A 26,393-nucleotide genomic window follows, 5' to 3' on the forward strand; every position below is an offset into this window, starting at 1 on the left:
CCAATTTAACCGATTATAAATAAAGTGTACGCAGTGTATGTGCAATGGCAATAGGTGCTGAGCCACTTTTCTAGTTTGAATGTCTTTTTATGTGCAGAGATGAATGTCGGCAAATTGTTTTTTATCTCTAATTACTCTTTATCCGCTACTTTAGATCAGGGCAACTCAAACCTTCTTGCTGTGCGAGCTGTGACCCCATTTTAAAACAGAAACTTCTACGCGACCCCTTGATGGGTATAGCCCAGGGGTGCACAACCTTTTAGCTGTGACGGCCGCGTCATAGATCCTTATTTCACCAACTTGTGTTTTAAAATTACTGATATACATATATATATATATATATGTATATATATATATATATATATATACCATCTTAATGACGCCTAACAAGCCTAAATTAATTTCCAACTTGATCACACAAGTTGACAGTCTTAGCTTTTATGACGTCATAATCTATATTGTGACGCTTGTGGTATCTGCTTTTTCGCATTGTTTGCACAAAAGAGGTAGAGCTACTAACACGATATGTTTCAGGAGATTCAAAAGTGCTTAATTTTCGATAAGTGGCGTAAAGAGCTGAATTATTTATTTAGCGGCTAAAGAGGGGTTGGTTTGGGATGCAAGTTTTTGAAAATGTTACATTAGTAACTGGTTTTTTTGGCTAGTTTTATTGAATTTTAAATGCTAATACCTTACCCCGACCCTAATAGCCCTAACCGTTGGCATTAAATCGTCTCTGTGCAGCCACAAGGTTGTGCACCCCTGGTATAGCCTATACACGGGAATGATGTTTAAACACTAAATGTACGCACGTATACCATTTATTGTGACTGACATAACAACGCATAACTTTTCGCGACCCCAAAATTAAATTTTGCGACCCAAATCGGTGTCGCGACCCACAGTTTGAGAAGCCCTGCTTTAGATTACCCATAGTCTGTGTTAATATGGAGTGATACAAAAATAAATCTGTTGAATTTATGTTGACGTGATTTCTAAAGTACACCTAGGAAACCTATAAAAGTAAGTATAGGCTACTTCGAGGCAGTTATACTAATTATCAAGACGAGTACGACGAATGTTGTCAAAATACATATTTTTCGATTTTACTAATTATCTAGCAGTGGTTTCCAACTTTAACGATGTATTTCTCACCTAACAATTCATAACATTCTCATTTTTCCCAAATAGACTATAATAGTAGATGCTAAACCATACAAAAACATTGGGTATTTTATCAAGTGTCCATTTACGAACCACATCTATAATTAAAGTTAATTCCTCCTCTTGTGTTTTGAAACTCCTCCCCGGTGGGAAACTACTGGATTAGAGCGTTGTCAAGTAAAGTGAGCCTATAGAGATCATTTACGTTAAATATATACAATTAACTGCTGATGTGGAAACTGGTTGGGTACACACATATAAGTTTTTTTTCGCAAATTTCCCCTTATTTAGGCCTCATTAAAGTTTGTTTCATTATTTTAACGGAACACAAATAATTTTTTGCGTCAAACAGCACCAGGTTCATACAAACTACAACAAAACTACATAGGGAATATTCGCCTAACAATGCTAAATACGGTTATATCAATATACTTTTACGGATAGACATTGACCAATAATAGGGCAGCAATTTTTTTAAGTCGTTTTAAAAGTACGACTCCAGAACACCCCTTCTTCTGACGTCAGTGGTCCAGCAATGGAACCCTCCACCAAGCGAATTGGCAAACCGTATGTCGACTGGTATTGCCTTAATTCCTGTAACGTACACGAAATTAAGCTTTTAAATGAAAGGAACTAATGCCGGTTTTAACGTCAGCATTTTTCCATTGTGCCTTTTACCGACATTAAACAATAGCCTACCACTAAGTCGTGCTGTTAACTATTTTAAAAACAAAACAAAACAATTTCTTACCGAGACTTTCAAACATTCTTATAGTGGGTATTTCGTGTTTACAGACCATAACTCTTCGCTCATCCAACATAAGAACGTTCATGCTCAACCATTTTGATGACATCCACATTGGATGATCTGTGTGCAAGTCATAGTTTTGACTCGAAATAAAAACAGCTATATCACAGCTATGTGGTCATGTTTACCATCAGGCACTATTGGTTTTGGGGCCTTTACCAGTTTCCAACCGGCTTTGTTGAACATCTCAGACTGAAACGCAAACAAAGAAGTGTTGAAAAACATGTTCGATACACAAGCTTAGTTAGTCTTGTGGTAACCACAACCACAACCAGTTCAACATAGAAATATGATCGTGCGGCATTTTGTGACGTTAAATACATAAAATATTCCTATACAATAATAGACACAAAGTTAGAAACAACCCACACCCTGAACATAGAACTCAATCATTATTCAAATCAAATTTGACCCGATAACCCGGTGTTCTTGCTGTTTTACGTAACTGTTCAACGTTGACAATGTGATGAATTCACTAAGCAAACAAACTTGACTTGATGACTCAATGCTCGGATTTAACACATTTTGGAATCTTTAACATATTGACCAACCTGCAAACATGGTATATCAGGATTGACAATCACAAGTCCCGGTCCAACAGCGTTGAAAGTAGCATCAATGTGCATTGGATTTGGATCTTTGAATTGTAATAAATGCACTTTATAGTCTGGTCCAAGATGGCGGGCCATCCATTCTATTCCAAACAAGTTTGTGACCTTTTAACAAATAAAGGTTAAGTTTAAGTAGACATGAAAAGTTTGTGAACGCAGTAGGTACGATTGAGTTCGTCGGGCACATATATTTATATTATACTTCATGATGTAAAACAGCCTAACCAAACTCTGACCTATTTACTCAGGGGTTACCGACCATTGCCTGCTTTTAACAGTGACTGTTCAAATTTACCGTGCCAAGACCGCGTATTAGCTACCTATAACATTGATCTTAACGGACCAAAGTCTAAAAACGTTGTCACTGTAATCTAACCACAAATATTCGCTATCAAGTTATATTGCTTCATAAAATTAGTCGATTGTAGTTCAACCACAGATAACCAAAAATACCACAGATAACAAAACACTTCAAACGCACGTTTCGCACCCTGCTAATTGTTATGAAGCAAAATATTCCAGTTTTAAATATAAAGATTGCGCTGATTCGTAAAATCCTAAAATTCATCAATGCATCCCATCATGCCTATATTCAGCTTCATAAAACTTTACTGGCTGCACGATATTTATTGATCGGTATAAATTTTATGTAACTATCCATAATATCTTTTTAAACGACATCGTACAACATTGTTAAAAATGTGATTGCGCAACATGTGAAGGAGCAAAGTCAACATTCATGACCTTAATGTTGCGTTAACAAATATTTGTTGTCACATTGTATGCGTAGTAAACCCGGTCACACTCCCGCTATATTTCACAAGCATTTGCAAAACGAATATTTCACAAGCATTAACATTGCAAAACGAACAAAATTGGTGCAATTTTGCCGTGATAATTGCTGTAATTCAAGTCTACGGACTTTGATACAGTTTTGCGAGTGACAGATGGTTAAACTGTGAGAACTTTGTAGTAAAAGAACTTACCAAAAGTGTCTTGTTACATCGTTGATTTCTCAAAAACATTAACCGAATAGGCAACCGCCTTAACAACCAACCAAAAAAAGAGATGTGTGGGAATTTTGCTCAATTTCTCACCAACCTGACTTTGCTGAGCGAAAATATCTTTTCCGCATCTCATGAAATCTGCTGCGTCAAAACAGGGTTCGAATTCAGTTGTGAGGTAACGGCCTTCGCTCAAAAGTTTGTAACGATGTTCCACATTCTCCACTGGGTAGTTCTAAAATAAACGACAAAAAATGTAAATACTGACCGTGTTTTTAAACTAACCTAGTGCAACGTTATGTGGAAAACGGACAAGCAACAGTAAATCTCGGTTAATCTGCGTCTTTGCCTAATTCAGTGGTTCCCAAACTTTTTCATATTTTTTTCAAAACGGTCCCTTTGCCATTATTTCGAGGGCTCGCGGTCCTTGAGCCAAAATGTGTATTTCATAAAAACGAAAGTTGATTGACAAATATTTTGGTCCAAACGGGTCTGGAATAACTGAACTGAGGTTTACTGATGTACTTAACTACAGAGCAAGCTGTGATAGGTTTATGTCTTATCTGATACAGCTTTGAAAAAAGTGAAACATATAGGTGATATGCCGACGCATAACCATTGTAGTCCCATTTGATGCTTACTTTAAAAAATAAAAATAAACTCAAAGTGTTAGGATTGATGACGCAGTATACGCGTCAAAGCTAATTTACCTAATTGCAGCCGATTAGCTAGGTTTAGATGTTTGTTTAACCGGATAAAACTCGGAAGTAGTTTTTTGCACACATTCATATGACACATCGCAGCTGACTTTTTGGCACAAACCACAGTCATCTAATACTATAATATATGCATTTGCTGTTTAAACTTTTTTTCTAATATATGTTATGCTTGATTTGCACTTAATTGGTATGAGCGAAATCTTGCTGTTTGTCTACTTCTAAAATTTTTAATGTCTCGAAACCCGCAATTTTGAATCAATCTTCAATAAATAATAATTACGAAATAATAAATGATTCTTTCTGCTTTTTCTCGCTTTTTGGTCAAAACGCGGCAAGTCTGGGAGTTATTATGCTGCTATTCGTCTATGATACCAGTACCCACAGGTGCTGGGAAAGATCAACTACACTAGAGCGTTTACAAAGGAGAAAAGGATTTTCTTAGGTTGGATAATCGGCTTTCACTGTTGACACCCAACAATGAACCACAGGAATACACGTGAGTGCGCATTCTAAAATGAATACTTTGTGCATTCTCCGTGTTAAATGGGTTGTCAGTTCTGCCCCACTGATCTGCTTCGTAATGCACGAACATGAGAGAACAAGGCCACTGCCGGCTTTTTAGTTAATAACTGGGTCCACGTGTATATTGAGTACTTCCCCTTTTTGATGTCGCAATTCCACATGGCAAAAGCAGCACGAAACAACATTCGCTTACCTGATCATATAACTCATCACTCATAAGAGGCTTAGGAGCAGTGGTCCATTTAGCCCCGGCTTGAAAATATTCTTTCATCAGTGACCGATAAGCGCGATATTCGAAAAACCTGGAACGCCAAGCCATTGGTGCCTCGATAATTTCTTCACCAATCACGATCAAGATATCTCGTGGCATAGCTGCGTGCGTACCTGCATATAAAGTGATGAATATAAATATCGAGCCACAGACAGTTTTCTGATTTACTAATATCTTTGTCAGTTTATCTTTTGACATATAGGGGTCCAATTAAAAGAGCACATAAAATCGCTTGTGAATTGTTATAGGCGCTTAGGTCTTAGGGTATATACTTAAAATACACAAGATTGTGACGTTGTTCTCATTATACCCTTTCTCCGTTTTTTTCATATTGACGCTTAAAAATTATTGTCATATAATAACCTTTGGATTTAAAATCTGGTGTTTCGTAGGCTTTGCTCCAATCTACTATGTCAGGACGCCTCACTGTGACGCCTTCGTGGCGTAACACATTGCACATTTCTTCGATTTGGGACACCGCTTTTTTCAGGTGCTCTTCTGGGAAAAATTGGCCCCCGAATTTTCGAAAAAACTCCCACTGCTGAGGACTTGTGATAGCCTGGAAACACAAAGGTGAAATACATTAATTTCAACGTGTCTTTCCAATCCACGCATAGCTATTCCAAAGGAGCCCGAAATCTAAACTTTATAATATGCATACATTGTCATACCTTCACTTCAGGGGTAAGTGAGGGTACGCACGCGTTGTCAGGACGACCGACGATCACCTCATCAAGTGGGTCCCACTCGTTGTAAGAACAGACTGGCGATTTTTTCTGTCGGTCAACCTGGAATATACGATAACTTTTGTTGTTTAGTTATTTGTATCGTGGGTTGTAACATGTTTTCCGCCGGTCATTTGCTTTATTAGTTGCATTCCGCTTGCGTTTAATTTAGCTATTGAATAAGATGTGCAAGGAGCCTCATTGTTCACAAACTACACAAAATGAGTGGTTCATGCAGTCAGGCAACCAAATCCTACCTGCCGCGAATACGGACATTTAAGATAGACATACTTATTGCCGACCGATCATTGATAAAAACCATACATTTGAACATACGACTTCTGTTCTTAAGTTTTAGGTTGGTAAAAATTGTATATAATGGACTTATACGCCCTGTTGCTTGACTTTTTTTAGACACTTCATGTGGAATCAATGGGCGACACTTAGCGTAACAGTTATGACGTCAAAAACAGTTAAGAGTGATTGCTGATAGTGTTTCATTAACAATATGGATAAACACCGTAACAATGGACATTAATCTGCTATTGACAGCTTCACATTGGATATTACGAGAAAAATCCTAAGCATGTATCAAAAAGCAGTAGTTAGCGAAATAATGACCACGTGGTGCAGCCGTCCACATAGAGAGGGGTGATAAAACATCTACCTTTGGTCCAACTGTATCTGCATGTCGTTTGCGTGTACCTTGAACCGCCACAACCAGCTTCGAGCGAGAGGCAATAACATTCTAGTAGAAAAAAAGAACTTTTAAAAATATATTTACTATTTTCCAGGAAGTCCACCGTCATAATTACATGCTTGTGTGGCTTTAGAACGGTGTTACGCAGGGGCGGCTCGTGCTAGGGTGCTGCGGAGGTGCAGCACCCCTGGATATTTTTACTTAATATTCCTACCACAATATTACAGATAACTTACATTATACTTATTTTTTTATTCTTTAGCAATATATAATAAGTATATTTTCCGCCTTGATCTTCATTTTTTCCTTTTAAATTTTATGGCATTATTATGTTATCTATGGTGGAACTGCAGCTCCAATTTCGTGACGTTCATGACGTTTAGCAGTTGTACGCAAGGGCAGTTGGAAAAGCTACGTGCCGGGCGAAATAGGCGACAGGGTGCTGCGGCTCGCGCAACTCTACAAATCACGTAGCGTGTGAACCGGCCTGTAGTTGTGTTGTCTGTTCCGGGTCTACTGTGCTCCAAAGCCAAACCCGTGTACTATATTTTTAAGTTCGGCATTGAGTATAGTTAAATAATTATTTTGCCATCTTTCAATTTATTTATTTGAAGTTAGACGTGACTTTTTAAGATGACTGTAGGTGGGCTTCAGTTTTTGCAGTTATCATTAAATTAAAAAGTGAAATGGTCATCTAACGCCTTGAAAAGTCACGAATAACCAGAGACTACTAAGCTCTTAAGCAGAGACTACACACTGCCCATTAAGCGACGACATAAATGGGGCGATATCTTTGCCAGTACGCAACGGATCAAACTAAAATTTGGTATGTAAGTTTGAATTAATTATTCTGATTTTTAGGTATTTTAATCTGATACTTATTAAACTTCATTTGTGTTTTTAAAATAATAATGTTCTCTGCAAGTATTAAGATCGGTTCCGCTTAAACGCGACCACTAAGATTTTAGCGTTTACATAGGAAAAGGATAGGAAAAAGTGGTGTTGTCGTCTGTTTTTTCGTGTTTACGTGAAGCGTAGGCTTTTAAATCGGATATTAATGGGTGTTAAACAAACTAGAACACTTTTTAAAATATATAAAGGTAAAACACTCATCCGGCCCATGGAAATACAGGCCCAAGATAGTGGTAGAAAGCGAGATTTCTGATATGACCACATGTGTTTAGTCAAAATTGGCTGTAGGTTAGTTTTAAGCTGTGCTGCAGGTTTTTGTCGACAGCTCTCTCCTATACTAAGAATGTATTGACTGAAATGCACTACCCCCAAACGATTTATTTGTCTTAATATTGTTGAACTGAACTTAAAAGAGCTGCAGTAAAACATTTCTTTTGAAACTAATGTTGTGGTAATTTTTTCTAGAATACAGTGACTTTAGAATGGTAATAAGTTGTTGATAGGCTCTGACTTATGAAGATGGAGTTGCGTCACCACAGCAACAACTCATCAAATGTGAAACCAAGACACAAGTTTATTGTTACTATTAAATCAGCAGTTTCTGTTATGTTTTGTAACAGACTTGATTTGTATGCACCTTGCTACTTCAAAGTTCAGAGATAGACAAAACAATACATTTGTTTACTAAGTGGTATTTGTATGAAGGCTTAACAGAGGAAGGTTTTAGCTGGTAGAGAAAATAAAATTACATGCAGATGCAGTGGTTGCTTGCCATATTACCACATGAACACAAATAAAAATGACTTTGACTCATGCAAATGAAAATGTCACAACTCAAAGATAAACAATAGATGAAATATATGACTGAACAATGTACAAAAAATCAAAAAAGTTAAAAAAAAAAAAAATCAAAAAAATCAAGTAGGCAGTTGATTTGAAAACAGTCCAGCCTTAATTGTATTTTAAATGCAATACCATAAAACTTGACAAATGCCTCAAAAATTAAATTGTAAAACTAATGGCAATATCGATTAAAATAATGCATGATACTGTATTTCCAGTTTCATCCTGATCAGCAAACTAGTATATCTGGGAGCAACACCTATGAGATTGGATAGTTTAAGCTGCAAAAACAACATCTAAAATAACTTAAAAATGTTAAATTGATTAAAAAACAACACAACTACCAGAACAAAAAGCGAAATGACAAAATTGATTGCATTTTAAATGTGTAAGGCCCTGGCATGGTCGTTATTTGATGATAACTGATTTTAAAATTTAGTGCCATTCCTTTGAGAACATATGCTGTTTCCTGTTTCATCCTGATAATCATCAAAATAATATATCTGGAATCAACACCTATGAGGTTGGTTAGTTTGAGCTGCTTGAATTGATATTAAAAAAAAACACAAGTACCAGAACAAAAGGCAAGATGATAAAATTTATTGCGTTTTAAATGTGTTGGGAATAGCATGGTCTTTAATTATATATGACAGATTTTAAAATTTAGTTACATTATTATGAGAACATTTGTAACTGCCAGCAATTCGTATTACATCTCTTTTCGCAAATATAATCTATAGATGTTGGCAATGGAGTTTTCGTCATACATGCACATCCGAAAATTTGGTAGCAAATTTCGTACATTCAATCGCCACCTATGCCGTTTTTTCCGCCTGCGGAAAGTTTCTTTCTTCAATATGTTTTCAGAAGTGGTCAAGTTGATGTACCAATCAATAAAATTTAATTCAAAAGCCTACGCTTCACGTAAACACGTAAACACGAAAAAACAGACGACAACACAACTTTTTCCTATCCGTTTCTATTGTAAACGCCGCCATCTTACTGGTCGCGTTCAAGCGAAACCGATGTTAATAAAAATCGCAATGTGCAGTCTCTGCTTAGTAGTCTCTGGAATAACCTTCATAATAAATAACTGAATTAAAAAGTTTTAAGACAAAATGGGATAAAACATATGCTGTTCCAAATATGTCATGCTGGAATAGGCAACATCAAGAAATACTCAGTTTTAGTTCTGAATGCTACCAAAGAAAAAAACAGCTCTGTGACTGTGAATTTAAATGCCTCACTGAAATTCAGGCAATATCAAATGCAGAACAAACAAATGCAGAAGCAACAGGAATTTTGAAATAACTGAGTGATGACAATTTCAAGTTTTGGTTTCTTAACACAGTGGTCGGCAACCGCCGGTCCGCGGCCCGGTACCGGTCCGCGAGGAGTTCGTTACCGGGCTGTATAACATTTCCTGTGGAACGGTTTAAAACATTTTGCTCATGTATCCCGGGAATGATAAACTAATTTAGGTGTTTTTATTGCTAAATATTTGTAGTTTTTTCAAGACCGGTCCGCGATAAAATTTCACTTTCAAAAACGGTCCGCGGTGCAAAAAAGGTTGCCGACCCCTGTCTTAACACACCATGTGGACAGTATTTGCAACCAAGTGCAATCATGTGTATTGATATGATGGACTGTTTCTCTAAACAGTAGCTGCTAAATTGCTTCACAGGAAGTGTTTTCTAAGAATGAACATTCTACAGAGGAGATAGTAGTGACCACCAAGCATATCCTATTGTTGACAAAGAAAGGCTAGTTACTGAAATAAAAATGTTTCTGTAGATCTGATGTTCATGATTACTTTGAAAATAATCTAGATCAGTGGTTCTTAACCGGGGTTCGATCGAACCCCAGGGGTTCGGCAACGCCGATTCAGGGGTTCGACGAAGGTCTTTTTGAAGTACAATACAAATACTCGTTTTTGTCAAAGTTTAGGGTCTATAGTTGCTAAAAACGGCAATTTGTATTTGGTCAATATTAAAACACTGGAAGGTTAAACTTAAGCAGGGCTGTTTTAAACTGCACTAAACAGTTTTTGTGATATTAAAAAGAGCATTGCGTTTGTGGTGTGCTAGACCACTGCCCGCCTTGTGGAAATTGTTTCCTGAATTGCATTGCTGTTGAGGGCAATTGGATGGGAACCTGCAGATCGTTCTGTGACGTCACTGTGTGCTCGCCAATTGTGTTTGCCAGGCCCTTCAAGGGTTTGACGTAGTCAAAAACTGTGACGTCACTGTGGGCTCGGCAATCGTGTTTGTCTGGCTCTTCAAGAGCTTGCCGCAGCCAATTAATTCGCGCCTGCAGGCCTGTTTTCTGACGTAATATTGTAAAGACAGTTTTGACGTAGTCAATTGCATCGACCAAGCGCTTCGGGGGGAATTTATTCATCGAATAACGTTTGTACAACTAGATTAAGTGATTGGACGAAAAAAAAAAAGCCATGCGATACAATGGCGATATGTACAGCATGTTGAAAACACAAATGATACAATCGTTTGCTCAAAGTTCGTTGGGGATGCCCAGTCAAAAATTTTCTACACCTAACGCCCGGGTCATACTCGACCAACACTGGTTTATCTATCGTTTATGTCAGGATCGGCCGATTCATGCTTAACAGAGCATACGTCATATTTGTTTCTATGGGTCTTTTTCGCCATACTAGGGTTTAAAATGGAAAATGTGGTATAATTACACTTGGTGTTGATAAGATTAAGCAAGAAGTTGCTATACTTGGGTGCCGAGAGTGTGGCGCCACACCTGTTCGGTTCTGGATTAATGCGGTATCTGAAAGAATGTTAAGCTATTGGTTGACAATGTTATTTTTGACACCAGGGCCCTCGAGAGCAAAAAATATATGCTGGGGAACGAAAAATTCTGGCCCCCCTCTCAACACTATAGTCATGTCTAGAATAGTTATTAGTTTATGCGCTGACGATCAAACATTCAATACGTTCATTCTGCAATCAGAACAAACAAAAGGAAGTTGACCAATGGATAATTGACACTCATTAAAAGGCTTGGTCAAGAACGTCAGACCTTAAGAGTTTTGAAAACCTAAAATTCCTAATTTTTACGGCATGCGCAAAGACCGTAATTTTGCAACATTCAAAAATTAATTTACTGTTTGCGAAATTTTTCTTGGAAGGACATGTGAAATTAATTTTACCTAGTCTTGTAGGATTTCAACGTACAAAAATAATAAGCCAGTGCGTAACACCACAGACAAAACTACAAGTGTTTTGATTGTTCGCGAACAATTGCGGTAACTTTGATCACTTGTGAAATCAATTGCAGAAAGATCTCTTGGCGGTTCGATAAAAAAAAATCGCCGGGCGAGTTTGGAAAGACTACGCTATGGCTTGTAAACTATACGGCACGCGCGAATCATTATTAAACTTATCCGGCCCGCTATGCAAAAAGTTTGGTGAGCCATGGCATTAATCAAGCGGCAACTGCAACACAATGCCAGTGAAACACAGTTTTTTTTCTGCAGCGACTTCGTTACGTGAAAATTAAGCAAAAATAACTACGAATCGCACAGTAAAGTTCTGATGTTGTTTGGGTGAAGCCAACTCAACATGTGGTAAAAAAATTATGTTTTGTTGTTGGTATACCGAGCCAAATCAAGTGTTTTCCCAGCTGATACTCAAGTCGGACAATTTGTTGAAAACAAGGTATAACTGCCTTGGTGGTAATTTTCACATACGTACATATAGGCCAATTAAAAATGCTAACATGAAGGCAGACAGCAAAGTAAACGTCTCCACACACATACGACCGTTGCTTTACGAACCTTAGCAAATATGGTCCAAAGAAGTACCTCGCTTGTTAAAAAAACTGTGACCAAACTAAATACGTGTAACAGGTACTATACCGTCCAGAAAACTTACCAGCACTATGTAGTCAGCACAAATGTGCACTTAACACCATACCTTATGTTGTTCAAATTACAAGATGTATGTCAATTCACACCACAACTTATACGACTTATAAGCTTACTGCAATAAATGTTACCGTTGACATTGCTAACCCTCACCAAACAACGAACAACTGCGGCACAAAAAATAGGAACATCAAAAAAAGATCTCGCTACAATTCGCACATGTACCGACTAACAATCATAAAACTTGTTGCATAGCGTGATTTGCACTACTTACAAATCAAACTCCATATTCGGTAATCAGCATCAACATTTTTCAGTTTCAAAACAATTTTGAAAGAACATACACATTTGACCCTCTAATTTTTAACCTAATAATTATGGGCCTCCAATACTCTCATGGGCGGCGCACCGGCTGCACCTCCCTCTTGTGGGGCCTGATTGACACCATTTTCACCGATAGTTTTGAGGCAATTCGTACGACGACTTGAAGTGGTGAACATTTAAAAATGAAAGTAATGCATTTTATGTACCATCATTATCTTTTCGTACCTTTAGCGAGCCTGAAGTCGACGTGGCGGTTCGTTAGCGCCTAATCTTTGACAACTCAGGGCGTCAATAACATAGATATTACACATATCACGAATTATGTCAACTGTCAAGTAAGCGTAGTCAAACTCAAATTGCACCACACTTGCGCAATCATTTGACCTATGAACTTTATGAAACGTTGTCTGTCGTGATTGGTAAATGCCAATCTTGAACGTTTTGAATCCGGACTAAAAGCAAACACGTGTTGCTTGGCGGCGGGAAAGTTTTAATCAAGGAGGTTTACGAGTGTACGACGACTATATTGTTTATTTTAGATCTGACTAAAAAAACGTGGGTTAATGAAGCCACCAAAAACGGGTACAGCGTACAAAACTTTTAGCAATTTAACTCAGAAATGGAGAAGGAAGCAATCGTCGAAGAAAAGAAAACTGCAAGCAGCAGCTCTTATAATTGAAAAAGAGACCCAGAATATGAATGATTCTGAACGACACAGTGAGTGTGAAGGCATGTGTAGTTCAACCATTTCAATAACATTAATGTCCGGCTCTGATTCTGCACCTGTTTTACAGCCAACAGAGACAATGCCAGTGGCAATACCAAACCAAGCTTTACAAATGCAATTCATCACTGGGCTATAACGGAACCCAATGTACCAAAAATGGCAGTATCTCGACTACTCAAAGTTACCCTTTCATAAAGAATTGCCATCAAGTTTTAACACTTTGCTGCCATATCCAAAGCTTTGCTATGAAAATATGTTGGGTGGTGCTTATGTACATTTTAACGTTTGGAAAGATAATCTTAAATCATTTTTGATCAGGCGAGCGGCATCAACATGTGAAACAAAGTACTACTTATTATTCAATAATAATGAGTCACCAAATTTTAAAGTTTGTCCAATACTTATGTCAATTTTAAATGTCAATATGAAACCACTCTGTGCAGGAATTTACTGCACATACAAATCTTCAATTTGAGAGATGACAGACCCGAGTGTGTTTTTTTCGATTCACTACTAAATGACATAAAAGATTTGCAAAGCAATCCAATTTGCAGCGATACTTACAAACTTGGAAATTCAGGAATGTATGTTTGTGATGCTCCAGCTCGTTCCAGTCTGAAACTAATCAAGTCTCACACTTGCTACCACAGCTGTGAAAGGTGAATATTTCGACAATCGGTTGTGCAAGTTGAAAACAGATGAGCCAAGTCGAACTGATGATGACTTTTTGCATCAATATGATTGTAACCACCACATTGGTACTTCAGTTCTGACGTGTGGAAATGGTTACAGGCTTTGTACTAGATTATATGCACTCGACATGTTTAGGAGTAATGCGGCGATTGTTAATCTGGTGGAGAGGAGTTCCAACTTCAAGCAAAGCTTTCATCAACAGCTGTAATGTTGATCAGTGGGAATGAGATACAAAGAATTTATACCCCTTGAGTTTAACAGAAATCTGAGGCCTTTATCTGATTTACTTTACTGGAAAGCAACCGAATTTAGATTATTTGTGCTGTAAGTAGGAATAGTTTTTTTCCATCCTCTCTAGTGAACGATGCTGTCATTTTTTGGGATTTTCTGTAACTATATGAGATATTTATTATCTGTCAACTTTAAAAGACAGGAATTAAATTTAAGTGCTAAAAGATTTTGTTCGTAAGTGTGCACATATTTATGGTAAATCATTTGTCAGTTATATTGCTTAATTCATTTGATAAATTCTTTCGTTCGATTGGTGTATTGCTAGACAAAATACTAGTTGTTCAAGAACTTGTATTTTAGCTGACGTTTCGCCCACCAGAACGATAGGGCTTCTTCAGAGCAATGAATGAATAATACAGCGGGCACAGAGGCGAAAATGAACAAAAACAGCGGGATACGATGAAAAATAATTACATTAGGACAAAGGCTTTCCGTGAAGAGTTGCGTGCGCTAGAAAATGACAGGCCACTAATGAAAAAATGACAACTAATGTCCGATATTTGATGGGGAAGTCGAACGTAAAATGTCGTGGAAAACTGGGCTCAGGCTTTTGCCATCGTTACGATTTAAAACATTTGAATTAGAATTTATGAGGCAACTTTCGAAGACCAATCTTTTCGACCAATTCGGTTCTTGTTTCAAAATTTGGGCATCGTTCCAATTAAAGCGGTGATCACATTCCAAAACATGTTCGCATAAGGCGGACTTGTTGACGTCCAAGTTTCTGACTGCCACTTTGTGTTCCTTGAGGCGTGAATTTAGATTTCGCTTAGTTTGGCCAATGTATACCATATTACAATCACGACAAGGGACCTGGTAAACAACTCCTGTACGATGTTGTGGTATAGTGGCATCTTTAGGTTTTGGTAGCAACTGTCCAATTGTTTTAAGAGGTGTCATTGCCACCTTTACTCCAGCGTCGTTCAAGATTCGTTTGAGGCGCTCCGATACACCCTGGACGTATGGTAGGCAAGTGAACGATTTAAACTGTCTGTTTTGCGAGGTGGTTGTGTTACGTGTCATGTGGTGCAAGTTACGTGGGAAACCGTTATTCCCTAACACGCGTGCAATGTTCTTGCATTCGTGTTTGCGAATAGCCATATCCCTGATGTGTGTCTTGGCTCTGTTGTAAAGTGTTTTGGCGACCGTAAGCTTTTGGTGCCGAGGATGGTGAGATGTGTAATTTAGGTATCGATCAGTGTTCGTGGGCTTCTTGTAGATGTTAGTGGTGAGCGTTTGGTCTGGCTGCCTGGTGACAGACACATCCAAAAACGCAATAGTGTCGTGTTTTTTGTTTTCCATTGTGAATGCTATTGTTGGTGATATGGTGTTCAGGTGTGCGTGATATACGTGGACCATGTTTTTATCGATAACAACGTATGTGTCATCCACGTATCTAAGCCATAGACGTGGTGGTGTGTGAAAAGTTGTAAGTGCCTTTTGCTCGATGTGTTCTATGGTGAGATTAGCGAGAATTGCTGAAATAGGTGAGCCCATCGGTGTGCCAAAGATTTGTTTGTATATTGTGTCTTTGTAAGTAAAAACAGTTGCGTTAAGGCAAATCTGTAATGCTGTTCCTATGTGTGAAAGGTCAAGTCCGGTGCGTTCGTGTAGTGTTGTGTCTTGTTTAAGTTTGTCCAGGGTGATCGAGAGCGCCAAATCAGTAGGTACGGATGTAAACAAACTGACAACATCAAAGGAAACTTGACATTCGCCCGGTTTAATGTTAAAATCAGAAATGGTTTCCAAAAAGTCCAAGGAGATTCATTTGTCTGATGATTACAAAAGATATGGTTCTCTAGAAAACATCAACCTAACCCTAAAAACTTTTCTAACTTTTTGTTGGATTTACCCATTTTGCACCCCTTTAACCCCGAAATATTTGGTTTTAGATTTTCCAGTCCCTTAGGTCAGAAATGCAAGCCCGTGATATGTACTAAAAGGTAACATTTGAAGAAAAAAAATGTTTGCAGTGGGTTACTCATTTAGTGTTCAAAATTTTGGCTCAATGGCCAAATGGTTACCATTACAGCCCATATGTGTACACTGGAAAGCCCAAGGGAGAAATTTACTGGTTTACAATTACTGGTTTACGCTATAGCGGCGATTTAATGCGTAGAGATCGATGCTTAAACGGGCGTTTTACCGAGCAGTCTTTTTGATGATTAGATCAGAGCTGTAACGCTATGTGGTTTTATTAAGTTAGCACGCGTATTTTCAGCTTATGCGAAAGTTTTGCATCTTAGAAGTGATTTAGGCCGTATTTTGTACTTTTCAGGCAAACGTTGTTTCGCAAAGAGTAAATTAATTTTTGAATGTTGCAAAGTTATAAGTACGATTTGGCAAACCAAAAATTACGGTCACTGGCGCATGCCGTAAAAATTAGGAATTTTAGGTATTCAAAACTCTTAAGGTCTGACGTTCTTGACCAAGCCTTTCAATGAGTGTCAATTATCCATTGGCCAACTTCCTTTTGTTTGTTCTGATTGCAGAATGAACGTATTGAATGTTTGATCATCAGCGCATAAACCAATAACTATTCTAGACATGACTATAGTGTTGAGAGGGGGGCCAGAATTTTTCGTTCCCCAGCATATATTTTTTGCTCTCGAGGGCCCTGGTGTCAAAAATAACATTGTCAACCAATAGCTTAATATTCTTTCAGATACCGCATTAATCCAGAACCGAACAGGTGTGGCGCCACACTCTCGGCACCCAAGTATAGCAACTTCTTGCTTAATCTTATCAACACCAAGTGTAATTATACCACATTTTCCATTTTAAACCCTAGTATGGCGAAAAAGACCCATAGAAACAAATATGACGTATGCTCTGTTAAGCATGAATCGGCCGATCCTGACATAAACGATAGATAAACCAGTGTTGGTCGAGTATGACCCGGGCGTTAGGTGTAGAAATTTTTTGACTGGGCATCCCCAACGAACTTTGAGCAAACAATTGTATCATTTGTGTTTTCAGCATGCTGTACATATCGCCATTTTATCGCATGGCTTTGTTTATTTTTTCGTCCAATCACTTAATCTAGTTGTACAAACGTTATTCGATGAATAAATTCCCCCCGAAGCGCTTGGTCGATGCAATTGACTACGTCAAAACTGTCTTTACAATATTACGTCAGAAAACAGGTTTGCAGGCGCGAATTAATTGGCTGCGCCTAGCTTTTGAAGAGCCAGACAAACACGTTCGCCGAGCCCACAGTGACGTCACAGTTTTTGACTACGTCAAACCCTTGAAGGGCCTGGCAAACACAACTGGCGAGCACACAGTGACGTCACAGAACGATCTGCAGGTTCCCATCCAATTGCCCTCAACAGCAATGCAATTCAGGAAACAATTTCCACAAGCGCGGGCAGTGGTCTAGCACACCACACATAACCATATGTGTCAGACTTTTTGTACGCCTATTGTGTGCCAACAATTGCGAACAAAACAGGTACCACAAGCATCACAATATAGATTAGGACATCATAAACAGTTAAAACTGATCACCTCGCTGTGCAGCTCAATCTGTGCACCGAGCTAGAAATTAATCTGGGCATTTTGGGCGATATTAGATAAATACATGATATAAACCAATTATTTTAAAACAAAAATAAGCAGGTAAATGACGGCCGCTGGTGATCATAAGAATTTGCGATGCGGCCGTCCTAGCAAAATGGTTGTGCACCCCTGCACTAAGGTTTTATTTTCTTTTTTTGACGTAACAAAGAGCATTGTTCGCGTTGTTCGTAAGCAGAAACACAACGAAGTTTTGTTGGCAGCAAAAACTTATTACTTCATCTGTTTCATGTTTGTGTACAGATGCTAAAAATACAATGCTTCATTTTGGTAAAAACCAAAAATTGCCGGAATTAAAGCAATCATGAAACAAGTTGCTTGTACTATTATGTCAGAATTTAACAAAATGAAAAACAGTAACTGGTGCCACTACGGTTGAACGAAAACTAATTCTGACCCGCCAAACAAAATGGGTTAAAAACCTAGGATGTAAATTTGGGGTTCGCCAAAAGGCTGAAGAATATCGTAGGGGTTCGGCCGTTATAAAAAGGTTAAGAACCACTGAGTTAGGGTTATTTAACCATCTATAGCAGGGGTCCCCAAACTACGGCCCGCGGGCCGGATCCGGCCCGCGAGGTCATTTTATCCGGCCCGCGACCACATTTTTTGGTTTGCTGAACCGTATTGATAAGATTGTAACATTCAAAAATTAATCTGGTCCTTGCAAAAGTTTTCCTGTCGCGATTTGTAAAAATGATATAACCCAGTTTCATAGTATAATAAAGCCCAGGATTAATCCAAAGCCAGTATGTTACGTCACAGACAAGACTACAAGTGTCAATTGTGCGCAAACAATTGCCTTGTTTTGTTAGTTGTGACGTAATATAAAAGCATTGCTCTTAAGATGGGACGAGCTATACAATTTAACAGTCGCATCACCAGATTTTAAATGGGATTTAATTGTAGAAAGACCATATCTTGGCGCCCTTATAAAAATCGCCCCGCGGGCTAAGTTTGGAAGGACGGCGCTAAGACATGTAAACTATGCGGCCCGAGCGAATCATTTTTAAACTTATCCGGCCCGCAGTGAAAAAAGTTTGGTGACCCCTGATCTATAGGATTACGTTCATTACCCTCTAAACTTAGGGTTAGAATCTAAACTTAGGGTCATTACCGTCTAAACCAGGCCTGGGCATTTTACGGCCCGCGGGCCACATCCGGCCCGTTGGCTGTCCCTGTCTGGCCCGCGTGAGGTTTTAGTAAATTAAAACATCAATCCAATATAAAGGTCTATTCATGCTATGCATGAAATACGGCAATTTTGCTGTTATTTTGAATAGCCATTTGTTACATATAATTACGTAGTGATGCACGTGAGCATGCGAACAGCTACGTGTGATGCTGGTCAAAATCGTAATAAAACACAAGTTGTTCAACCCATTGTTGCGCGATGAAGCCTATATACCTTTTTTGCACTGCGGACCGGTTTGAAACAAAAATTTATATCACGGACAAGCCTTTGAAAACCACAAATAATCAGTACTGAAAACTAATGACAATTATTCCAACTTTCATTCAAAAGCAACCTTGAGCAATTTTATGCGGCCCGGTAACAAACTCCTTACGGACCGGCACCGGGCCGCGGACCAGTGGTTGCCGACCACTGCCCTAAAGGACCGCGGATCCTAGTTTGAGAACGGCTGCGTTAGCCATTTTTGGAATCCAAACACTTCTATTCCGGAATAAATTTGGAATATTCGGAAGTCACACGGACGGCGACACGAGAAAACGTTAGATACGGTACTCTGATCCTTGTCAATTACCTTTCTATGTTCCGTTTAGTTAAGTTTATTAGTCTAAGCTCACTACTCTTACTATCCATGAAACAATAAGCACATATATCAGGGGTCGCTAACCTTTACCACTCTAAAAATCATTCGGGCCAATTGGTACATTAATTTCATAGTATACATATATATGTATATATTTTTCTCAAATTCCTGACTTTTAAGTACATTTTAACATTTCTCCCTGACGCAGATTTTAACACCAAATTCCCTGACATGTCAGGGAAAATCCTGACGTATGGCAACCCTACATTAAATACACAAATAAAAATCCGCGTCTCAAGAAAACACAGCATTTGATGCTACATTGGAACGTGGGAAATTTCATTTGCTTTAACTGTGTACCTAATATGCAAGGAACCAACTGACAACAAAAAGTCAAATGTCGTGAGACATAAAAAACGTTTTTACAGTGGGATTTTATTTCAAATTTGAAAAGGTCTTTGTGGCTTCCATTGTCCGAATGGTTTTTTGAGTGCTAAAGGTTGGCGACCCCTGATATATGTGCTTATTGTTTTAAGGATAGTGAGAGTAGTGAGCTTAGCCTAATAAACTTGACTAAACAGAAGCCTAAGCAGAAAGTTAATTGACAAGGATCAGAGTATCGTATCTAACGTTTTCTAGTGTCGTCGTCCGTGTGATTTTCGAATATTCTAAATTTATTCCGGAATAGAAGTGTTTAGATCACAAAAAAGGGTAACGCAGTGGTTCTCAAACTGGCGTCCGCAGTCCTTCAGTTAGGGCATTTTGCGGCAACTGCGAAAAGGTGAAAGTAATTCTATATTCTAATTATTTGGCGTCAGTTTGTGCAACTCAATAAGTTTAAATCAAAGTGAAAGTGAGAATCGGCCGTCTCTATTGCTAAACAACAGGCTTTAGTGCATGACAACTAACAAAAATGCAATTGTTCGCGCACAATTGTAATGCTTTTGTCTTGTCTGTGATGTCAGATTTGGATCATTGTTATGCGGAATTTTGCATAACTAGCTAAAATTCTGCAATCAACTTTCGTTTTTCTAAAATACACATTCAAGCTTACGCACCGCGAGCCCTCGAAATAATGCAAAGGGACCGTTCAGAAAAAATAACGAAAAAGTTTGAGAAAATCTGGGTTAACGCAACCGAGATAAATTTTGTGAGGGATTGTGTGTCATAAAATATGGCAACCCTATTATAACCCACATGTTGAGGTGTTAAAAAAATAATGTAAGCCGCCCTCGATTGTAAGCCGCACGCTGGGATGTTAAATAGGCTACTATATTGCTTCATCATAAATCATTATGTTGCTACGTAGTACAACTTTTTGCCCATGTTTGTTAGTCACGTTAATAATTGTACCCAACGGAACGTATATCGACGTATAATCTGTACATGCATACAAGTTTTGAACCCCCAAAATATTAAAAAGTTTAAGTGTAGAAACAATACCGGTATAAAAAAAATGTTAGCCGCCGATTATAAAGCCGCACAAACGGCAGGCAAAAAAACAATATAAGTCGCGACTTACAATCAAGTAAATACGGTACACTGTAAAAAAAACTCGTAAATTTTACTGGAAAAACATACGTAATCTTTTACGGTCTCGAAACGTAAGTTTTTTTTACGTCCACGTGACCGTAATTCAAGCATGTTCTGATATGGATGAATGCGTTATCCAATCAGATTCGCTCAAAATGTAGACTGCATCTATGCGCGACCGCGGAGGTTCTGTGTGAGCGTAGGTTGCTGCTGGCAGATGCACATCGTGTTACTTTTTTAGAGTTAATGTTAGGTTTTATTTTGTACGGTGTTTACAGTTGCTGTATACAGAGAGAGGTGCAGATGTTTGTTTTTTTGACAAAACGGTAAATCTGTTTTGATTAAAGCTAAAAACTTCTGTAATGGACTCAAGTTTAGTGTGTAGTGTAGAAATATGTGGGAAAGGTTTTGATTGCCTGAAAGAACCTATAAAACATACGAAGCATTATATACGACAAGGTTATGAAATTCAATGTCCTGTCGATAAATGCTCAAAGACGTACAATATCATATCCTCTTACATCACGCTTGTCTTGCTGTTATAGCAACTTGCATTGTATTGGCCGCCATGATACAAGTCTCAATGATTCAAGCTTTGGCAGTCAAATTCATTTTGTTATAATTAAACAAATTGCTCATGCTTATTCACATTATGGTGTTTACAAATTGGATCATTTTCAACGTTTTGATTTATTATGTGTTTGTATTGATTATTTTTGAGAATTCCTATAACTGTGTACAACATTGGAGTTTATGAGTGTTTTTGTCGACTTTCGATATGTTCAGGGTTTTAAACTTTTGTTTCTAACAGAAAATGGAGGAATACTTAAAAAAAAACATTGCCAGAACTGGTAACCAATGAACAAAACTTAAATTATGTTTGAACCATTTAAGCAACCTGGGTGTTATTACCACTGATGATTTTCAGCATTTGGAACTGGATGATTTGCTTGTCCAGTTTACACTGGTGCAAGCAAGAAAATTGCTTAAAACTTCCTTGGTGAATCAGGGTAAGTAAAAATGCTTCCTAAAGCTAATTTGTTTAATGATTAAATATTGATGTGCTTTATAGAATCTTCAAGTTCAGGTACAGAGCCACTGCTGACCTCGGATACTGACAATGACAGCAGCATAAATGATGGTGTTCAGTGGATACATGAGTACAGAGTACCTTGGGAAAAATGTTCCAGGGCTTTAATGAATGTTCTTCAAGAAAATCGAGTACCCAATGCCATTTTGAGAAAAGAACTTATTCATGTAATAATTGATAAAGTTATGCAGGTGAAGACATTACAAATGATACAAAATAAGTCTACTTTTCATGCAGTCCAAACAGTAGCGCAGTTTAGTTTTTTCCATATGTGTATTTGTTGACATTTGTGCAAACATTTCAGTTTACGGAGAGGCCAGGAAGAAAAAACCTTGAGCGCATTGCTTATTTGGTTGTTTCCAAATATCCAACATCATTCAGAGATGTTATTGGAGGCATTCCTATGGTGATGGCCACAACTCAATTGCAAACCAGCTGTACTACAGATGGGAAAATGTGATACGCAAAAAAAAGAAAACTGCAGCATTTATCTGATGTCCAAAGTTCTGCAAGTAAAATTTTGAAAACTCCTTATGGTGTCAAAAATTGGTTGGTTCCAAACAAAACCCAAAACCAAACTTCTTTGCAAAATTGGTTATTGGAAGAGTTTAAAAGAGCAAAACCTGAATGGGATATGCAACATACCAAAAACCTCATGAAGCAAACTTACTTCATGCAACGGGAATTAATTAATAAAAACTCCCCTGTCCAAATGGTGCTGACACAATGGCCATTTTTGACAGAGGCCGAGTTTTTACTTTCTCATTTTGGGAAGCTATTGGAAAAAGACCACATAGAACATCTGCCATCAACCATTGCTCATCGCAGCATGGAGGTGTATAGGTGAGCAAAGTGGAATTATTGCACTTTTGGGTTCTCATCTAACTTGTTGAATCTTGCTTCAGGTCACTAAAATTAAATGCTCGACCAAGTGTGGAAACAGTGCTAAAATCCATTAAGCACCAATGCTCCCAATTTGAAAATAACGATGCAAAGTCATCTGAAGTGGTAAGCCTTCTGGCTGCTTTTTTTAAGGAAGAAGGCAAGACCATTCTCAAATGTTTCAAGGTAAGTGCTGCATTTTTTGATGACAGTGCACAGTTCACTTCTAACAAAAATGCACTTTGTGTCTAGGATGAGTATCAGTTAAGCACTATTATAGAAGAAAACGAAACTACTCCTTATGTTATAGCAATTGGTGAGTTTGCAATATACATTCTTATATGTATGTGTATGTTTTAAGTACAAACATTTTTATTCTAGGGGACATGCCAGCCATTGCCAAACATTTTAAGGTCATTGTTGAAAAAAACATAGTAACTTCTTGCAGTGACCTGTTTCTTGCATTGTCATGCTGTATTGCCACCTACTTCATATTCAATATTGAGTATCCAAAAAGTGCATTGGCAACTTTGGAGTTCATGCAAAGGTTAGTGTGGACTATGTTTATGTTCTTTTGTTTGTGTACAAAACATTAGTACAAAAAAGCCGTAAGTCTGTTGGGTCAGGTAGTGCATTTTTTTCTTTTTAAACTTAAGGGCATGTTGGTTTTAACCACAGGTTTTGATTTGATTGTGATTTATTAGGTTTTTAGAATTTTTTATGTTAATTGAAAAAAAAAACATTGCATAGTTTGATTTTATGTGTAAAATCTATTGTTTATTCAAATAAAATTATAATGATTGTTATGTTTTTTGTATGTATAGGTATTTTGTGGAAATCAATGCACCCGGAAGCAAAACCTCTAAAAAAAGGAAAAGTTGTGGGATACATCCAAAAGTTTTGCAATTAAGCAACATTATGCAGGCATACAAGCAATAATATTCTGCCTTTTTGCAACAATAAAACACAGTTCTTTGAAGCGTGTTGTATTGCAATTTGCAATGCAGTAGAATTGACAAACTTGTCAGTAAAAAAAACTGCCAGGACTTTTCCCTGTAGATTTAACAGCAGGTTATTCAGTGAATTTAACTGGCCAGGTTCCGTAAAAATTACGTGTACAGACATGTAAAACAAAAGAAAATAACTGGGGAATGCACGTATATATTTACTTGGGTTTCCACAGTAAAATCTACAAAAAGTGCCGTAAAAAAAGCTGCCAGAAGTTTTCCCAGTAAATTTTTTAACAGTGTAGGCTACCTACTGTATTATGTGACAATAACATATAACAGTCCTAATATTGATATTTAGTTCCTTAGTATTTTCCACAAACTTACATGCTAATAAAATGCTTGGGTCGCGAGAATTTAGAGCATTTTTTTAGGGTCGCGTTAAAAAGTATTAGCGGACCCCTGCAGCTGTTAGTGGACATTGTTATAACCGGTTAGTTTTAAATGTTGTCCAACTGAAATACGTTTCGACTCATTTATTACTATTTTGTTTTGTATATTGAGTTTTTGTTCTATATATTGTTGTGTTTTACCATATTTACAACCGCTTCGTTTCAAGTCTGTGTCACGTGTGTTTTTGTGCCACAGTATTACTGAACGTTATTGAGTTTGGCCAATCGCCATGCAAGTAAACAAAATTCCCAAATGATACCGTCTGCTCGTTACACTCGTGTACATTAATGCGTAACGAAAATTGCGTCACAATGGAGTTGCTAATTAAGATGTTGTTATTCAACACAAAACAATGGCTGGAAATTTATAAATGTGGCTTTTCTATATATTGCCAACTTATATATGTTCAATAAAGGCTAAAATTTGGAGCAGCACCCGCAGAAATTTTAGGCATGAGCTGCCACTGGTGTTATAACAAACTTTCAACGGTTTCCTGACTGTCTGTGAAAAGACGTCATGCAATTTGCCGTCACGGAAGCCGGTCCATTCCTTGGCCAACGGAGAACTAGAAATCTCTGTGACTTAAACGTTACCAAAGCTTCAAATTTTCGTGAAAGATTTGGTTTCGGCCGAATTGCGCAATAACAAGAAATTAGTAGACTTAAAGGGTGGTAAAAGCACAACAGATGTATTGGCGCACGCTTACGGGAGGAGGGGAAACGCCGCAGCCCCGGGTTACACGCCAACAACCACGTGATAAAATTTTTTACCTGTAACGTACTAATATTAAGTTTTATGTTTGGCAGTTGGTTACTAGCAACGAACCGTTGGAATTCGAATGGCCCTTTTGGCATCTTGGCCAACGCCCTAAATAATGTTTGTCCACTAACGGTTTATTACTTATTGCAGTAACGGTCTTTTGTTCCCTTGGTAACTCAAAGTCATAGGCACCGAGTAGGCGCTGGCGGGCCACCTTGGGTTTTTAAAGCACGGTGGCGGCCACCGTGGATATTTCGGTTAGTTTGTAGCGGTATCGTACGAAATATCGTCAAATCTGAAGAAAATTGGGAAATATTTTGTATTTAAACAATCGTGCTGGCGATGCAGCCACAAAACATGGTGCTTTAAAACTGCAACCTGTTTTGGTATACACTTTACGCCCTACCGGAGTTGAGCAGGCTTTTATGTTGGTTATATCCAATCTTATCTTATGTTTGTTTTTTCAACGTTCAATTTTTTATTTTTGTTTAAGGATCTAGTACAGTTTTCTGCAAACGGTGCGTCGTATCTAATGGCAGATATGCCGCGGTGTGTATGTTACACAAAATCATTTTTAAAATTCGCATTTTAAACATAATAAAAATGGTTTAGATTACGCACACACACGCATAAATTGTCAAGTTAGACCAGAAAGTTTCATGTGACATGCAACACCTCACCCAACTCTGACGTTAAGTATGCTTTAATGTAAACAGGCGGAAATAACCATACATTTACATGTACAGCACTGCAAAACCCACCTGTCTGGCTTGTATTTGGATAACTGAGCCGTACGTCAATAATGCACGCTTCATTCTTCAACGTTGTTAGTATCAATTACTAAAAAATACCTAGCCAACAAATCTGGACCTGAATAAGTAAGATTGAACTATAGTTTTTTGTACCAATCTTTTATTTTGAATATCGTAAGACCAATATTGCCGAATAGTTTAGGCTCCAGCTAAAACCTGATTTTATTTTGATACTTGCCAAATGAAGGTTAAGTGATTCATGTAGACGGTCTATGAGTAAGCATGATGAGAATCACATTGGCTGGCAGGAATGCTCTGTCATTTGTCGGTCCATTTATCCTAACCTTCAACCGTTCTGCAACCAAAGCTTTTCCCACTTATATACCACGCGGCAAAACGAAGAAAAATGCACAGAAT

At 37.9% G+C, this 26,393-nt stretch overlaps 3 protein-coding genes and 1 long non-coding RNA gene across 4 annotated transcripts; 2 read left to right on the top strand and 2 right to left on the bottom strand.

The window, feature by feature from the left end:
• Positions 1-805: 805 nt before the first annotated feature.
• On the bottom strand, positions 806-26,089 carry LOC145207700 (glycine amidinotransferase, mitochondrial-like). Its single transcript, XM_080078756.1, has 10 exons — positions 25,986-26,089; positions 6,492-6,572; positions 5,771-5,887; positions 5,463-5,658; positions 5,022-5,212; positions 3,685-3,822; positions 2,524-2,688; positions 2,101-2,164; positions 1,916-2,032; positions 806-1,758 (listed from the first exon to the last, which is right to left on the bottom strand). Exons 1-10 carry the CDS (start codon positions 26,037-26,039, stop codon positions 1,649-1,651), a joined length of 1,233 nt encoding a protein of 410 aa, XP_079934882.1. The 5' UTR covers positions 26,040-26,089; the 3' UTR covers positions 806-1,648.
• On the bottom strand, positions 14,696-15,706 carry LOC145237142 (uncharacterized). Its single transcript, XM_080099906.1, has one exon. It carries the CDS (start codon positions 15,704-15,706, stop codon positions 14,696-14,698), a length of 1,011 nt encoding a protein of 336 aa, XP_079956032.1.
• On the top strand, positions 21,919-22,909 carry LOC145204751 (uncharacterized). Its single transcript, XR_013853524.1, has 3 exons — positions 21,919-22,103; positions 22,166-22,374; positions 22,488-22,909. It is a non-coding gene; the product is annotated as an uncharacterized LOC145204751 (long non-coding RNA).
• LOC145238078 (uncharacterized) lies at positions 22,957-24,678 on the top strand. Its single transcript, XM_080101132.1, has 5 exons — positions 22,957-23,026; positions 23,089-23,251; positions 23,318-23,381; positions 23,447-23,612; positions 23,890-24,678. The coding sequence occupies exons 1-5, from the start codon at positions 23,013-23,015 to the stop codon at positions 24,002-24,004; spliced, it is 522 nt and encodes a 173-aa protein (XP_079957258.1). The 5' UTR covers positions 22,957-23,012; the 3' UTR covers positions 24,005-24,678.
• Positions 26,090-26,393: the final 304 nt, after the last annotated feature.

The sequence above is a fragment of the Phallusia mammillata genome, chromosome 1, assembly GCF_965637545.1.
Source record: "Phallusia mammillata chromosome 1, kaPhaMamm4.hap1.1, whole genome shotgun sequence".
Lineage (NCBI taxonomy): Eukaryota > Metazoa > Chordata > Ascidiacea > Phlebobranchia > Ascidiidae > Phallusia > Phallusia mammillata.